Source organism: Podarcis melisellensis (assembly GCF_964234715.1).
Source record: "Podarcis melisellensis genome assembly, chromosome: 6".
NCBI classification, from domain to species: domain Eukaryota; kingdom Metazoa; phylum Chordata; class Lepidosauria; order Squamata; family Lacertidae; genus Podarcis; species Podarcis melisellensis.
The window spans coordinates 76,753,844-76,772,349 of NC_138538.1; the positions used below are offsets into that span (position 1 = coordinate 76,753,844).

At 42.2% G+C, this 18,506-nt stretch overlaps 1 protein-coding gene across 4 annotated transcripts in view; it reads right to left on the reverse strand.

Moving 5' to 3' along the window:
* COL11A1 (collagen type XI alpha 1 chain) overlaps window positions 1–18,506 on the reverse strand; it is a 257,537-nt gene that overhangs the window by 22,425 nt on the left and 216,606 nt on the right. For all 4 annotated transcript variants that reach the window (XM_081916017.1, XM_081916015.1, XM_081916016.1 and 1 more), the window contains 4 exons: window positions 17,758–17,865; window positions 16,422–16,475; window positions 15,470–15,523; window positions 13,642–13,695 (listed from right to left, as the gene is read on the reverse strand). In XM_081916017.1, coding sequence (XP_081772143.1) covers window positions 13,642–13,695; window positions 15,470–15,523; window positions 16,422–16,475; window positions 17,758–17,865 — 270 coding nt within the window. The remainder of the gene's footprint in view (window positions 1–13,641; window positions 13,696–15,469; window positions 15,524–16,421; window positions 16,476–17,757; window positions 17,866–18,506) is intronic.

Sequence of the window (18,506 nt, forward strand, 5' to 3'; positions counted from 1 at the left end):
CAGATATCAGAAAGATCACAAATTCATCGAGGACTGGGGAAAGTTCACTGATTATCTGAAAACTATATGTGATGAACAGACAACGCTAGTGGGTTTTAAGGAGGCTTTGTGATAGTACAAGGTATATTGTAAAAAAGAAATAGAGAGGGAATGATATATTAAATTGGCAATATTATATAGAAAATGCATGAAGATAAGAAAAATGGACGATTGAGGGAGGTGCTGGTGGAAGTTCAAAAACAGGAAATTTGTAAACATGGTTGTGCGGATTTATTTGTAAAGGAAAGCTTAATAATAAATTATTTTTTTAAAAAAACATTTAACACCTGATGTGACCCCATGGGCAGCATCCTTCCAGAACTATGAACCCAGGGAGACTAACCCTGGGAGAGGCTCACCCTGGGAGAGGCTTTGCTTCAGATAACTGGGTCCCAAGTTGTTTATGGCTAATTAAAGGTTGATACCTGCACTTTAAATTCCACCCAGAAACATATGGGTAGCCAATGGAGATCTTTCAGAAAGAACTGAAGGCAGTTCTTCATTCCAAATTCTATTCTTCCTTCTGAGCAATTGTACAGTGGTAGCGAATGGAGCCTGACGAAGGCTGTGTGGTAATTCCTGGTCCACGTTTCTCAGCCTGGGAAATTTGCATGTCGTGCTTTACACACAAATCTCCCAAGGAGGCATTATCTGATTAGATACGAGCCTGTGTCTCCTCGGGGAAGCAGCCAACCCCGGGCACATTAAGGCAGCCCACTGCCAACCCCTGGACCTGCTGCCAATCCTCACCATGCTTGCTTGACTGTAAGCGGGAAAGAAAGTGAGAGGCAGAAGTATTGCCTGCTCACTTGTCTACTATGTCCCTCTGAGCAGCAATGATAACTTTGGGTGCCTGAATAGAGGGGTGGCTGCTGAGGTAGGAGGAGATGCTTCTGTCAATGCCAAGTTTGGCAAGGCGCTGGAGGGCAGCAGGTCCCACTGAGGAAATCGCCAAAACCTTTGTTGTACTATCCCACATAGTTAAATTCTAGAAAACCAACACAACCCGTCTTTGTCAGCAAAAACACGAAACAGTGCTGGGGTGTCTTAAAGATGAATTGATTGATAACGTTGCAGCATGCATTATTTTATTTTATTTTTTTGCAGGGAACAGCTTCCTCCACACACAATGAATTTAAAATATGTAAAGGAAGTAAGATGATCTCCGCAGCACAAATGAAATGAAAAGCGGCTCTTTCGGAAGGAAGGAGAAAACAGCCGTTCATCCATCTTCAAATGGAAAATACACGAGAGTGCCATCGCAGCGAATGAGTAAACACATTTAAAATAAGGGACCACTTCTAAGAGTATGACTTTTAGAATGTATGTTCAATAATTGCCTATTTTTATCATGACAATGTCAGCCAGGGATGGATTTAGGTTTGATGAGGCCCTAGGCTACTGAAGGTAATGGGGCCCTTTATATGTCCAGCTGTCCTTTGTCAACAACAAAGTCTCACTGTTTTTGTTGTTGAATATATGGTAATTTATGGACCTAATAGGTATCTAAAGCCATTTGCACATAACAAAATATGTATTTTATCAAAGTACCATTAATTGTTGAACTGAAATACAATTAAGAAGAAGTATATTAATAGTGAAATACAATTAAGAGTATATTAATAGTGAAATAATTATTAAGCTCTAACTGTATGTAGGTTTTATTTTATTTGTTTTTTATCTTATATTTTGGAAATGTACATCCAGGTTGTTTTTTCCTTTAATTTTTTGGGGCCCCCAAGAGAGTGGCGCCCTAATCTATAACTTGTTTAAAGGTAAAGGTAAAGGTACCCCTGCCCGTACGGGCCAGTCTTGACAGACTCTGGGGTTGTGCGCCCATCTCACTTAAGAGGCCAGGGGCCAGCGCTGTCCGGAGACACTTCCGGGTCAAATGGCCAGTGTGACATCGCTGTTCTGGCGAGCCAGAGCTGCACACGGAAACGCCGTTTACCTTCCCGCTGGTAAGCGGTCCCTATTTATCTACTTGCACCCGGAGGTGCTTTCGAACTGCTAGGTTGGCAGGCGCTGGGACCGAGCAGCGGGAGCGCACCCCACAGCAGGGATTCGAACCGCCGACCTTTCGATCAGCAAGTCCTAGGCACTGAGGCTTTAACTCACAGCGCCACTGATGTCACCGCCGATGCCGGTGCTGAGTTCAATGAGATTTTGCAGTCTCTAAAGTCTTTTCCATTGGATGCATGCATGCATGCATCTGGACTGCTGGATAGAGCTAGTGGCACTGCAGTTCTTAAAAGACTTCAAAGAGTGGGATTGTTTCATTCCTTCCATGATGCATACACTGTAGTAAAGCTGACGAGTCCCACATCTTATAAATAAGATCACTTTTAATGAGCAGCGGCTGCATCAAGGCCTTTTGTCTTTGATACTCCTGAAAGGTTACATTGAGCAATTGGTGAAGAAGGCCATAGGGCATGTGATATCAACAATAGCCCCTTCTTAAAATTAAACAAATTCTTGTCTGCCATGCTGTATCTAAAGCCTAGTTCATACAAGCAAGCATTGGTGTTGTGAATCCCTTTAAATGCAGCCACATGAAAATTGTTCCATGCAACAACAACAATAATAATTTATTATTTATACCCCGCCCATCTGGCTGGGTTTCCCCAGCCACTCTGGGCAGCTTCCAACAACTATTCATGTGTAACATTTTAATGGTTTCAGCTGCTGCATAAGAATGGCGCTCCCACACTTTGCATTTAATGTGTCCATCAATCTGCAGCTGATTTGTATGAACCAGGTTCCTTCATTATCATTGTTTCTATGCTGAATTGATCTAAATGTATTCCCCTGCCGAAATTCAGAATTCCTCCCACTATAAGACATGCTTCACACATTACAGCAGGACAACGGGTCCTTACTTTGACCCTTATTCTCTTGTCAGATTCTCAGATTGCTTTGCACCATCCATAGTCAGGCCTCACACTACATCAGAAAGGTCTGGTGACCTGCATTGCAAAACTTGCTTAGATCATGTGGAAACTTTCCATGTAAGCCCCAGCAGAGCAGATGCCATGATGGAAAGAACCGACATGATCCTAGAGACCTATGTCAGACATTAGTCATGTAATTTGGGAACCATGACCAAGACATGCATGGGAGAGGCTGCCTTCATTGGCAAGCTGAGGTTGGCAAAACCCAGCAAACAAATGAGATACCAATAATCCAGATCTCCTGAGCGTGTGTTTCTCTGTCTACAGCATGTACTGAGAATGGCTCTATACATAGTTGCCCATGAAACAGAACCACCAAAACCCAACATTGTAGTCAATGGCAGGGCCGTCTTTAGCATATGTGCCGCTGGGGTGGAAAGATCTGCCCAGCCTCCAAATTAACTTTTACTATGCCTTATGTGTTGGAAGAGACTCTTGAGAGTCCCAGGGACTGCAAGAAGATCACACCAATCCATTCTTAAGGAAATCAGCCCTGAGTGCTCACTGGAAGGACAGATCATGAAGCTGAGGCTCCAATACTTTGGCCACCTCATGAGAAGAGAAGACTCCCTGGAAAAGACCCTGATGTTGGGAAAGATGGAGGGCACAAGGAGAAGGGGACGGCAGAGGACGAGATGGTTGAACAGTGTTCTCGAAGCTACAAACACGAGTCTGACCAAACTGCGGGAGGCAGTGGAAGACAGAAGTGCCTGGTCCATGGGGGTCACGAAGAGTCGGACATGACTAAACAACTAAACAACAACAACAACATGTCACTATTATCATTTGATAAATAGCACTCATGCCTGCGTGGCTCCAAAAGGAGTTTTAATGTGTGTGTTTTGTTTAAAACCAGCTTTTCCAAAGAAGACAAAGAGCACATTGGGAGTCGGAGTAAAGACTCTGCACATGTGTTTACGGGCATAGGGGGGTGTCTGAAAGATGAGATGAGAGGGCATTGTGTGCATGCCCCGCGGAGGACCTTAAGGTCCATAAATAGCAACACCCTAGAGGTCCCAGGCCCTAAGGAAGTCAGATTAGCCTCAACCAGAGCCAGGGTCTTTTCAACACTGGCTCCGGCCTGGTGGAGCGCTCTGTCTCATGAGACCAGGGCCCTGCGGGATCTGATTTCTTTCTGCAGGGCCTGTAAGACAGAGTTGTTCCGCCTGGCCTTTGGCTTGGAATCAACTTGATTCCTTCCCCCTCTTTCCTTTTTCCTTTCTCCTTCTGTGATGAAACTCCTATTTGGGGACTTCCCTGGCTTTTCTGGCCCATGCAGGACCAGTCTGGATAACTGGCCTTGGTGAAGATTTGACGTTCCCCCTGCTTCCACTGAAATCTGGGCTTCCACTGAAATGAGGATGCATTTTAGGTAGTATTTTAATCTACATTTATTTTAAATGTTCAGGGAAGTTTTTAATATTTAACACTGTACTGTTTTTAACGATTGGGAGCCGCCCAGAGTGCCTGGGGAAACTCAGCCAGATGGGCGGGGTATAAATAAATTATTATTATTATTATTATTATTATTATTATTATTATTATTATTATTATTATTAATTATTATTATTATCATCATATTATCATCATCGTCATCATCTTGTTTTTAAGTTGTATTTTAATCAATTGTTTCTATACCTTATGTTAGCCGCCCTGAGCCCAGTCTTGGCCAGGGAGGGCGGGGTATAAATAAAATTAAATATAATAATAATAATAATAATAATAATAATAATAATAACAACAATAATACGTGGGAGAGCCATCTTGGGCAGCCTTTCATTGTGGGAGCAACCTTATTTCTAGAGGAGCTGGGAGGGCCCTTGCGAGCATGCATTTACGAGTTCTTCTTCCGTAGCCTGTGCATGCTCCCGTCGCTAGAAAGGCGCATTCTCTTTCTGTCTGTCTCTCCCTCTTTCCTGTCACTCCCCCTCCTCCTGGCTTTGGTAAGCGAGACTTTCCAGAGAGCTCTCCCTGCTGCAGCATTAGCAGGCAGGTGGCGCGAGATCAGTCGTGTCAAAGGTGCCACTGATCCCGCTGCCGCATAGCAGCTCAACACAATACATTTAGGCGGCTTCAGCGGCGGGTGCCTGGCGCCTGCCAGATTTCGACGCCTGGGTGCCCCACACCCCTTGCACCCCCAGGTAAAGATGGCCCTGGTCAATGGAGAAGCCTTGGCTCCCCCCAACTCCAGACTCACAGTGGGTAGTCAGTAGGATTTAATAAGAGCTTAGTAAAAAAAATTCCTTTAATGCACTGGCCATTCCAATTGCATTTGGTTATCAACAGCAACAACGTAAATCTCCCCAAATTGGATTAACCCATATGGGGATATGCTAGGGGCAATACTAAGGGGACATAGGAGTCAACTCCCAGGGGATGTGGGGCCTTTGATCCCCACAATAAAATATTTGAGGAGGATGAGCCCCCACTAACTTTGTGTGCATTCCCATTCAAATGTTGTATATACACTGTGTTATGTAATCAATTGCATTGGGCGGGGCCTACCTGGGCCCCCATAATATTTTATTCAAGTTGGCACCCCTGCAAGAGGGAGAACATTTTCGCTTAAGGCTTTGCCATATATTTGGTTACTTAGGCATCTATATTTTAAAAAATGTAAACTTAACAATGTAAAGTGTGACTATGGAAAATATATACATGCATGCACACTTGTCAGCAAGAGGCACCCTCTGTCTTTGTGGTCCTCTGGAAACAAACCCAGATGTGTGTTAATGTGTAACACACAAACGTTCCCTTTGTTTGAAGGCAATTAATAAGTTCTATTACTACACAGGACCTACTTCAAGCAAGCTTGTAAAATGGTTAAAACCAATTCTCTTCTGGTGGGAGAAGCTGTGAAAGAACTTCATTATAACTAGAAATATGTTTCTTGCATAATCTCGGAATGCAGCTGCAACATTAATTAGCAGAGCTTAAGAACACTGTGATCGCTAAATTATAAGCACAATGAATCGTGATTGCTAAACAAAAGGGGTGCATTCGTTATCAAACAGTGCCAATTCTGCATTGAATGCAAAGTGGGTAAATGAACGGCTCTCGTTAACACCCTGTGATTGCCGGCATTGCACAGATGGTGCTTCTACAAAGAAAAGATGGCTAATTGTTATTTATCTTACTTTCCTCGGCTTGAGTTTTGTAGTATTGCAGGCTTAAAAAAAACACAAAAAAATGGCACAAAAGATCTGAGCAACAAGAAGGACACGGAATTAATGTACGTCCTCCACCCCCAGGCTCTGATTTAGCTGCAGTTGAAGCTCACTGGGTCACCCTGGGCTTGTTTCTCCTTCTTTCTCTCTCAGAGAGAGAGAGAAAAAGGGAGGTGGAGAAACATTAATTCCTTGGAAGTGTGGTAGAATAAAAATGTGATGAAATACATACATGAATAGAAAGCTACAGGCAACTAGTCTGGCATAACAACCAATGTCCTCCAATATGCATTGCCTTTTGCCTCAAAATATGTATCTGGAGACTCCATGGGGTGTTGCCGTATGAATCCAGATGTGAACTTGCAGTTTTCCCATTGCCAGGGGCTGCTTACACATCTGGATCTCTCTTGCCGAGCCCAGCCACTGTTTCATTGCCTATTTATGATTTTTATCTTACGCTCTGAAGGGAACGCATTTATCAAATGCAAATAATTCCATGAGTCGACAAAGTGGCCAAAGAGGCAACTTTTCTCATTCTGCCTGATTGCCGGAGAACGTTGGGTAGCAGTTTATCTTCATCTCTTTCCTCAACCTGAAGGCTTCCCTTTGAAAAACATGTTCGAAACGCTATTTGGAGTCATCAGTCAGCTGATGGAAAATATGCTTGTTTGTCTTTTAAGCAAAGTGCCATTCATTATTTATCAGGCACATAAACATGACGTAGCCATTTGTTAGGGTGAAAAAAGCAGCCACACCTGTTTGCTATACTACTAGCCTTTCTGTGTAGATATTGCTCAGAGGGGAAGAAAGGAATTCCACCCTCATTTACAAGTTCATGGGGCATCCTGCCGAGAAAGCAAAATGCTTTGCCCATAATGGGAAAACAAAGCCAGCATAAATCATTGTTAGATTCCAGCTCCCGTCCCCTTTTTTGTTTTAAAAAAATATATATATATATTGTTTTACATGACATTTAAAGAAGCCTCGCAGTTACCTGGTCAAGCATTTTACCTTTATAGTGGGAAGGCCCATTCTACATATGGATGTGAATGTCTTTGTGTAAAGTAGCTGATTCTGGCAACCCAGTCAGATAGCCAGCTAATAATAATAATAATAATAATAATAATAATAATAATAATAATGTGTCCACCAAGTATAAATGGCCAGCTCCACGTTAAGTAGATCCCTGGCAAAATACTCTCCCTTGGCTCCCACCTAGCCACTGTTTTTTTAAGAATTCCCACAACATCCCAGAGCTGTACCCTTGTGGTGCTGGGGAAAATTCAAAATGGCGGCTTGTAGCAGGGCAGGGCAGCAGCACTGCTAGGCCTTCATGGGACTCGATATTCCTAATCACATGACAGCTTCTAAGTACCTTCAGCTGGAAGTCTAATGAGAAAGTCTGAGAGGAACCTTAGAGGAGCCAACACTGGGGCAGGGTTTCTGTACCCCCATCTCTTCTTCAGACATTGAATTCTAATTTGTTCAGGCATATAGGGTCTAAGTAACATTAGAATCATAGTAAAAGAATGAGAGGCTCTCCTTCATAAACAAAACAAAACAAAACACCTCATGATCGATAACAGCTGATTCACATGCTACTTTTTTAGATGGTGAAGTCACCATGAAGTAATTTTAGCAGATCAATTTTTGCCTGGCAAATAGATTGTGGAAAGGAATCCTCTTACGACAAGAGCTGGTATTTCACATTGTAGTGCAAAGCACAGGTGATTAGCATTTTGGCTAAAACAACAAGATTCTTGAGCTTCAATTGGTGCATACAACAGGTCGGGTTGGGGATGGTGCAGAAAGCTTTAAGCTAACTGCTTCACAGAGAGAATTTTATGGGGAAAGATACTATTTCCTTATCCCCAGCATTTTTAGCTAGTTGGATAGAAACACTAACAAATTCTTGAAGTTTTGCACCATAACACTCACTTTTTTCCTCCTAAAAAGTAAGGGGAAATGTCTGTGCGTGTTATGGAGGGAATGCCTATGGGTAGCATGCCTACGGATTTTCCTCCTCTAAAAACTACGTGCGTGTTATGGTCGGGTGCGTGTTATAGAGCGAAAAATACGGTAATTGCCAAATGCAGCACCGTTGATTTAAAGGCTTCCTGGAATGACCAATTGACTGTTGTGGTGGAAGAAGAAACTGATTTGGAAAGACACTCAAGAGTGTGAAAGAGAAAAAATAGAAAGGAGGAGGGCTGCTGCCTGGGAAAATGTGAGGGGTGAAATAAGGTGAGAACACACACCAGAGTGGGGAGTGCAAGAGTGAAAGGAGAAAGGGCAATGGATATGTTAGTCAACATGATTGTGGAGCCCAGGGGGTTTCTGCTTCCAAGCAATGAATCTGCACTCAATCTCCCAGTTACTGAGTAGGTGGAAATATAAATTCATAGTGGCATTGCTTTCCAGAAGCGTTCTGGAGTCACAGCACCATAAGAAAAACCAGCAGTGTCACTTGTGAAATGTAGCTTGTACCGCAGAATTGTCACTGTAGCTTCTAGGAGAAACACGTACTGCTCTTTTGAGAAATGATCCCATCGAAAGTCAAACATTTGTTTTTATGCCACCAGTGTCAACAGGAGAGGCTTACAACACACGCCTGTGTCTAAAGGTAAAGGGACCCCTGACCATTAGGTCCAGTCGTGGATGACTCTGGGGTTGCGGCGCTCATCTCGCTTTATTGGCTGAGGGAGCCGGCGTACAGCTTCCGGGTCATGTGGCCAGCATGACTAAGTTGCTTCTGGCGAACCAGAGCAGTGCACGGAAATGCAGTTTAATTTCCCGCTGGAGTGGTACCTATTTATCTACTTGCACTTTGACGTGCTTTCAAACTGCTAGGTTGGCGGGAGCAGGGACTGAGCAACGGGAGCTCACCCCGTTGTGGGGATTCAAACTGCTGACCTTCTGATTGGCAAGTCTAGGCTCTGTGGTTTAACCCACAGCGCCACACGCATCCCTTCTAACTGTGTCTACTGAGGCATAAATGCTATTGAACTCTGTGGAGCTTACTACCAGGTAAGTAGAAATGGGGTTGCAGCCTTAGTCAGGGGAAGAGCTCAATGGCAGAACATCTGCTTTGCATGCAGAAAGTCCCAAGTTTAATCCCTGTGCATCTCCAGTTACCACTGAGAATCTCCTGTGTCTGAAACTCTGGGCAGCTACCAGTCTGTGTAGATATTGAGCTAGATCATGCAGTGGTCTGATTCAGTATGAGGTAGCTTTCTTTGCTCCTCAGTTTCCCAGGGATATCGCTAGAGACCATAGCTGAGTGATAGGACAGATGTTCTGCATGCAGAAGATCCAGGTTCCATCTCCAGCACCTCATGTTTTAAAAAAGGATCTGATAATAGGTGATAGTGATGACCTTGGTCTTAGAATCTGGAAAGCCGCTGCTGGTCACACCTTGGTTGTTGAACAGAATCTGTTCCCAAAGTCCATTTGACTTCTGAAAATGTTCGACAACCAAGGTGTGGCTTCCGATTGGCTGCAGGAGCTTCCTGCACTCAATCGGAAGCCGCAGAAGCCGTGTCAGACTTCAGGTTCCAAAGAACGTTCACCAACTGGAACACTCACTTCCAAGTTTATGGCATTCGGGAGCCAAAACGTTTGACTTTCAAGGCGTTCGGGATCCAAGGTACGACTGTATATACAAAACTAAGCTTGGTGGATAAACAATAGATGGACAAATGGTATGAGGCTGCTTCCTATGATTTTAGCATGTTAAGTCCAATTCCACACATAGACTTATGCTAGTAATTTGTGATCGACCAATGATCTAGGAGTGGGGGGAGGACCAACACTCTTTCAGTTCCCAAAGGGTTTCCCCAAAAAGTTTGCCCGGGAAAGTGTGAATTTGGTAGATTCATATTTAATGGAAACGTAAATTTCTTCCTCATCCCTAAACAAGATTAAATGACCATTCTAGATAGCATTTGGACTACGGATAGGTGGCCACCATCTTGTACTTCAGCTGATGGGACAAAATGACCAAAATGAGTGAGTGAGCTTCCGCGGGCTTGGGGAGCACATGTCTATGAGATGTAAAGCTCCTTTGCTCCCAAGGATTAGAGCTGTCTATTCATTCCCCCCCTTTTTAAAGCCTCTGGGAGGTATTGCACACTTCCTTCAAGTGTGTTGTGCTTGGATGAAACAAAGTTACAATGGCAAAAAGCCTTTCCCCTCAGCTCTAATAAACTTATTCATTGTTAAATCTTCGACCGAGTCATACCCCACTTCTAGTGGAAAGATGACTAATGCCGCAGTAATCGTTTTCAGCATTATAAATGTGCAGTAAGTTGGTGGAACAAATAGATTATTGTGTAAAATAGATAAAACTAATTAAGCATGTCAGCTCACTCAAGCCTATTATATAGAACAGTTTATCTCATTTTGTTAAATAGATTATGGCTCACATTTAATGGTGCTGTATGTTTAAAAAACTGTTAAAAATTCAACTAATTAGTTGAGAAAGAGGGTGTAGATGATCATACATCTGCATAGATTATTGTGTATCTGCAAAGCATCAAAAGACTAATGATAGTAGGATAATTACAGACCTATCAACTTTTTGAAGGTTACTAAAACATTGCTATTTTTTTTCTGAAGACACTGCTTTTTATTAGGCACTGAACATTATTTTATCTTAAAATGTATTACTTGGGAGTAAGCTTCACTCAATGAATGTAGAACTATAGTGTTTTCTAAGCAACAGAATAGAAAGTAGTGATATGTGGTTGTTTTCTGAGCAAGGCCAAATGGAATTATTGCCACAGACAATCAACTTACATTTTAAAAAAAGAAAAGAAAGAGTATTATTATTATTATTATTATTATTATTATTATTATTATTATTGGCAGGCATATATGCAGGCTTATGGATAAACAAAACAGAAAAAAGAAATTATCTTGGCCGTTCTTGTTGTTCCATGATAAAACTCCTCTGAAAAATGCATTTTTGTTTTGGCTGTCACCAAATCAAATAATTTTTAGTTCATTAACCTGCCTTTTCTACCAGTTAACCAATTTAATTTCAATGAATTTGTATTTTATCAACACTTTCTAATACATTGAAAAGGGGTGTGATAATAAACTGAGAAATAAGAGCTAGAGCTGACTCTGAAGAATGATGCAGATAATTCATAGCATTGCAAACCTCAGAACTGCTTTTCTTAATAGCTCTGTGTATGTGTAGAATGTGATACAGGCAAACAGGAGTCACACAATAATTTGGTAGCAATGTTGTTGTTAAGAAGTAGAAGTAGAAGGCTCATTTTACCATATGTGGTGAACATGGACAATAGCTTTTGGGAGATGATTTATAATTAGCTGAAAAAAATATTTAAAGTAACTTTCCTAAAAAGACCAGAAGCTTTCTTACTAGGGATAACTGGAGAAGATATCCGCCCCGAAAGAGAAATATTTTTCTTTACGAAATGACGGCAAAACAAATACTATGCGCACAAAATCGCAGTGTGGTGGCACCTACCAAGGAAGAATGGCGGCCGAAATTGATAAAATATGTAGAATTGGCAAGTCTGACGTGTAAAATTAGAGATAAGAGAGAGACTGGTTTTTCAAAAGATTGGGAAATGTTTTCAGAATCCTTAAAAACTCAGTGTAAATATGTTAAAGCACAAATAGGGTTTGAGTAAGAACAGCAGGGGGGTGAACTTTTGGGGGGGTTATTGTAAAAAGGTGAAAGTATAGAGTAACTATAATATGCAACATAAATTGAAAATTTGGGGGAACCATGGAGGGAGGGAGGGAGGGAGGGAGGGAGGGGGAGTCGTAGGTGGAATGATTGTTAAATTTGAAATGTTGTTGAATTGTTTATTTGTTTAAAAATCTATAGATAAAATTATAGAAAATAAAGAAATTTGGATGTAATAAACTGTGGTTTAACGGGGATTATAGTTTCTTTGGACATTTAGAATATTCAGTATACTACTACTGAGAAAACAACAGGATTCCCATCCTGATGAGCTTTTAACCGACTCTCAATCTTGCTTTCCCTAGTTCCAGTTCAGCCACCTGAAGCAGTTGGTTGTCAGCTACAAAAGCTGATGTCATTTTGTAATAAAAAGGTGATTAAAAGTTAGTCTCAAGGTGCCATCAAACACATTTCTTTCATCACGGAAGACTGGCACACGGGTTTTATATTGTATTAATATTTTAGCTTTCACTCTCTGTTGCTGGAACACACCAGAACAAAAACAGCCCTAAAAAACCCAAGCTACTGTGCCCTTAAGCCACAGGCTTGCTGATTAAAATTTGTCCCAATTAAATTGATCAAAGCTTGCTGCACTAGTTTCAATGAATTAGCATATAATAATGAGCAATGGAGTTGTTTTTTTTCCTTTTAGAAAAATGGCAATTCTAGGGGAAAAAACAACAGAACAGGAAGAGCTGAATAATGCATTTGCACTAGGGTCTCTTAAAATAATAATTAAAAAATGACCATGCACTCATTACAAAATGTACTCAACATGTATTACAGCCATTCTGACCCTGTTCTAACATACAGCAATTGCTTATCATCACCAACTCTATGACCCACAACTCAGGTACAATGACAAACTTAAGTGTATTTATACCCCTAAAGGTCATTGGTACCAAGGGACGGTTCTGATGCAATCTCACACACAATTCATAACAATTCATAGCAAGTAAGAATGGAAATAACACATCTTCCCAAGTATGGTACATTTCTGTTAAAACTGTTTACTGTGTACAAGTTGGATCTTGAAGCTACACACAGAGAAAAAAATATCATATGAATGGATTACCATAAACTTGATCTTTGACATTATTATGCCTTCCTATGAGACTGATCCCAGATTGTGGATGTGTGAGATGAATCAACTTAATTACTTCACTGAAGCATTGCAGAAAAAGCTGCAGTCGAAACTTCACCTTTAGAGTACGGTCAAACCTCGGTCGTCGAACATAATCCGTTCCGGAAGCACGTTTGGCTTCCAAAATATTTGACAACCAAGCCGTGGCTTTGATTGGTTGCAGGAGCATCCTGCACCCAAGCGGAAGCTGCGTTGGATTTTCGAAAACCAGAGCATTTACTTTCCGGTTTCAATGTCGGGAGCCGAAATGTTTCAAAATGGAGGTGCTCGGGATCCGAGGTTTGATGGTAACTTGAAGTTGAAATGTGCTGTACCAGAAGTGGCCATGAAGTATGGCATAAAAGACTTCAGCTTGTGTGGTGGGAATTTCCCCCTACCTCCCCATGCACCTGCTGTAACCCCAAAAACTTCCGTGGGGTGGTTTGGGGGTGAAGAGAGCCCCCAGAACAGCACATGGAGGAAGGAAGGAGGAGAAGGGGCAATTGGGTTCTTTATGCTATTTTTTAATAGGAAAACAAGCCCACAAAAACTTGAACTTGGAGGGGGGCGCAGTGTTAGGGAAATGATATTGAGGTAAAATGCCAGGGGGGAAAACTTGCATAGAGAAACATGACTTACTCTCTTCCCAGGGGGGCCAGGGGGTCCTGCTTCACCTGAAGGACCTGGTGGACCCTGGAAAAATAAAATATCTGTATGAATACCCTTAGTACGTGCCACTGAAGATCAGGAATTATTGTGTTGACACAGAACAGTCCTGGACACTTTCAGATACAGTGGTGCTCCGCAAGACGAACGCCTCGCAAGACGGAAAACCCGCTAGACGAAAGGGTTTTCCGTTTTGGAGGTGCTTCGCAAAACGAATTTCCCAATGGGGTTGCTTCGCAAGACGAAAAAATCTTGTGAGTTCCCACGGGTTTTCCCCGCTTCTCCCCTTTTCCTAAGCCGCTAAGCCGCTTAACTTGACCGCTAATAGCGCTAATCCGCTAAGCTGTCAATGGGCTTGCTTCGTAAGACGAAAAAACCGCTAGACGAAGAGAATCGCGGAACGGATTCTTTTCGTCTTGCGAGGCACCACTGTATATTTGATCAGAGATCCTTTGTGGTGACAGTTGTACAAATGGACAGATCTCAAACAGTTTCTGCATCAATTACCATTTTCAAAAAAAAAAAAAAGGTCCGCATGAAAATTCGTATGAATTTACATGTGCATTACTCCTAATATACACATTTCTGTATGGACGTTTTCCTAATAATATGCTATTTTTTTGCAAACGATTCTCCCCGGATATAATGCACTTTGCATTTTATTTCTGTAAATATGTGCATTTTTGTGTGCACTGTCCCTAATATTTTTGCTCAAGAAGTGCACCACAACCTCCCCCCCCAATTCCTAGATAGAAATTACTCATTCACCTCTATTATAAGTGAATAACTGGAAAGGCCAGCAAGCTTTTATCTCAGGATGCCCCTGTTTTTTCACATCTACGTTCCATTATCAGTGGAATCAATCAAGTTTAAACAGAGTAGGGTGTCCGCGTCTTAAAAACCTATTACAGAGGCACCACTGGACATTCTTCTGGAACTTCTTTGTATTGTTATTTTAGATCTAATGTGGAAATTGTTCATTTGGGTTGTGTACTTCTGTTTGTTTTAATTTTTTGTCTGTGATTTTATGCAATTATGCAATTTTTATATGTTGTAAGCTGCCTTGAGTACGGTTTTAACTTTGGAAAGGCAGCTCACAAATAAAAATATTGATTAATTGATTTTGAAAAGACATTTTGATCTGATGCGGTGAGCTGGAATTCAGGCATGCCTAAAATGCCCAGTTCCCACAACCCTTGCCAAAAGTAGCTCTTTGAATTCCTTGTAGATGTCTGTCCACATAAGCATTTAAGATATCACTTTCTTCCCAGAGTCTACCTTACTGCTCATTCAAAGAATACACACAACATAAATTCATTCCCAAATGGCCATGTCATGCAGTTGGTCTTAGGACAGCCTGTGTAAGTCCAAGCAAAGTTTAATTTGGAAGTACCGTATTTTTCCGTGTATAAGACTAGTTTTTTCTTACCAATTTTAAATTTTAGGTTTAAAATTGGGGCTCGTCTTATACATGGGTAGTACTGAGGGGTGTTTTCTTAATTTGGAGTCCCCAATAATAAGGGGCATCTTATACAAGGGGGCGTCTTATACATGGAAAAATAAGGTAACCTATGAATTGTTCTGGATCTCAGCTAATTACTTCCTCTGGTGCTTATTCATCCACTTCCAGCACTTGTTTCCCACTGAGAAGAGATTGAAATTTGAGAAGAAAATGCAATCAATGGTTGCAGTATTTTGCTTTTATGTGTGTCCTCATATGTTCTAGGAATGCAACCTGCAATTTTTCAGTGAAAATTCCACATTCCAAATACTACAGAGCTATTAGAGTTATTTTACTTACGGGTTGGCCTGGGTCGCCATCATCACCTTTCTCCCCTCCTGTACCATCAGTCCCCTAGGAAGAAAAAGACAATGTTTGTCTCACTTAACCCTGCCTGAATTTTGTATCCTGTACAGAAAAATGACGTTCATTTAGAAGAACTACTACAGACTTGCAGAAAAGATTGCTCATGTAAATCCCACACTTCATCTAATTGCTCTCAAGAGGGACTTGAATATGGTTCTCAGGCAGCCTCTCCTATAAGCAGTTTTGCAGGGCCAATCCTAATTAGCTGTAGCAGCATTCATTCTCAGACACTTGCTTGGGCTGGGCAAAGTAGCCAACTAGAACAAAAATTCAATGTATAATAGTTTGAATATTGGACTATGGGTGTGGAGATCCAATCCTCAGTCATCGAGTTCCTGGTTAACCTTCGGCCACCCTCACAGGGTTGTTGTGAGCGTAACCTGTGACCTCCTTGGTAGGATACATATAAAATGGACATAAAACAACCATCCAGATTAAATGATGTACTTATGGTTAGAACGGCATGCAAAGAATATGGCTTCTCTTCCATTAAAATTGGGCCAGTCTCCTAATCAGAGCTTTTTGCTCAAAGCATATTGTCACAAACAAGACTCTCCAACCACACACTTCCACCAAACCACACCCAACATTGGTTGAAGCCACAGGAATGTCACTTAGGTGTGAAAATAAATGCTGCCCAGTGAGAGCATGGTGCTGATAATGCCAAGGTTGCAGGTTCGATCCCTGTATGGCACAGCTACATGTTCCTGCTTTGCAGGTGGCCGGACTAGATGATCCCCAGTGTCCCATACAATTCTGATTCTATGATACAGTGCAATCTTATCTGCGTCTACAGAGAAGCCGCCTCACAGAGTTTGACGTGACTCATTCCCGGGTAAGTGTCTACAGGATTGCTACTAGCCATCTGAATTGTCAAGATACTCACAGCAGGCCCAGGTTCACCAGGGGGACCAGGGTCACCAGGAAAGCCAACAGGACCCTACGGAGACAGAAAGCAAGTTAAGGCTGGTGGTATCAACTAAAGATTGGAACCAGTGACAACAAACAACCAAGTTATTAATGGCAGACACAGTGTAGAAATAACTAAGACCGAGGTTCTGGAGCATAAGTGGGGATGCCTTTTTTGCTGATAGTTAATCTGTTGTGTGGGCAAGGCTGAAGCCAGACGTGGGTGGGGGCAGAGCCCAAAGTGGGACTATTTCCCCATTTTTCTTTGTATTTCTATCACCCCTTCCTCGCTCTCTGTCCTTCAATGTTGTATGGGCAATCTATCTGGAAGATATTTCTATTTTGAGGAGTTAGCGATCTAACATGGTTATCCTTCCTGTCCCCTGTTCCTTCCTTTCCCCCTATTTTTTAAGGTGTGAGAACCTTTTCTGATGTCCTAATCAGTTGGGAGGAGATGAAGTCTCACCCCCAGCTGCCTTAATTAGTCTGCAAGGATAGTGCCAGAAACCTTATTTGATGTTGGAAATTGTTAAATTGAGGCACTGGGAGGAGGTGGCTATCTATAAAATCAGATGGTTTGGGCAGAGTTTCTCTGAAGCTTGTGTACAGACTGATCGGCCGCAGGGCCATGGAAGCAAAGGCTACCTGGGGGAGTCACTTCGCCACTTTTGAGGGCTTCCAAGTGGCAGATAGAAGTGCATGCTGTGTGTGTGTGTGTGTGTGTGTGTGTGGTACCTCGGGTTAGGTACTTAATTCATTCCGGAGGTCCTTTCTTAACCTGAAACTGTTCTTAACCTGAAGCACCACTTTAGCTAATGGGGCCTCCTGCTGCTGCTGCACCGCTGGAGCACGATTTCTGTTCTCATCCTGAAGCAAAGTTCTTAACCCGGGGTACTATTTCTGGGTTAGCAGAGTCTGTAACCTGAAGCGTATGTAACCTGAAGCGTATGTAACCCAAGGTACCACTGTGTGTGTGTATTGCTTGCTGTTTATGAATAAAATCTTCTTCTCACCCACTTGTGTTATGTATTGCTTCTCAATCTCTTTTAAAAGAACAGCCTTGCATTTGGCAAGGCAAATGCCCAATTCTCTCTCTGCCTTCTCACCCACTGGGCTGCTAGGGGTAGGATTAGAGGTCTTGGACTGGGCTTCTGAAATAAGTCTGAGGGTTGTATAGAGTTACCCTCAAGGCTGCTTTGGCTTTAGCAGGGCAGCAGAGCATGTCAGAAAGAATAAATTCATGGAACAGGGCTGTATTGCATTATAAATCCATTGTCTTATTTTTTTAAATAAAAAATGATAGGGTCACTTACCGGGTTACCCTTAGGTCCGTCATCACCTGGAGGTCCTTTAATACCTGCTGGTCCAGCTGCCCCTGGTGGTCCAGCCTCACCCTTTTCACCCCTTTCCCCTTTTGGACCCTGCAAAGGACAGACACAATTGTCAGGGCATTATGTAAACTGACACAGGGGCAGAAAAGGAAATCAGATGTAGAACGCTCTGAAAAGATAATCAGCACATTTTAATGGGGAAAGCTTTGTAACATATTGAACTCCCCACTCACAAAAAATATCTGTAGAACACCTGGAAGGTCCAGATCGGCCTCCAGTTTGGAAAGTAGTCCCACTGCCAATTACGTTTTGACATCATTTATTTTTCCGATTGCAATAATGCAGGGAGGGGGCAAGAAATGAGAAAGGAATTTATTGGTGTGCACACCTTCCCATCAGATGTCAAGGAAATAGGTATCAATCAGACTTTTAGAAGACATCTGAAGGCAGCCCCTGTACAGGAAGCTTTTTAATGTTTGAAATTTTTGTCTTTTAATATTTTGTTGGTAGATACCCAGAGTGGTTAAGCAACCCAGTCAGATGGGCGGTATATAAATGAAATCATCATCATCACTGAATTGTCCTCTGTAAAGCAAGGGCTATTGGAGAAATGTTGGTAGAAATCAGTCCCTAATCTGTAGGCCAATAAAATGTTGATGGGCATGTATGAGTCCTTCCAGAATGAAACCCCAGGGAAGCCAATTGGGGCCAGGGCAGCTCTCCAGATCAAC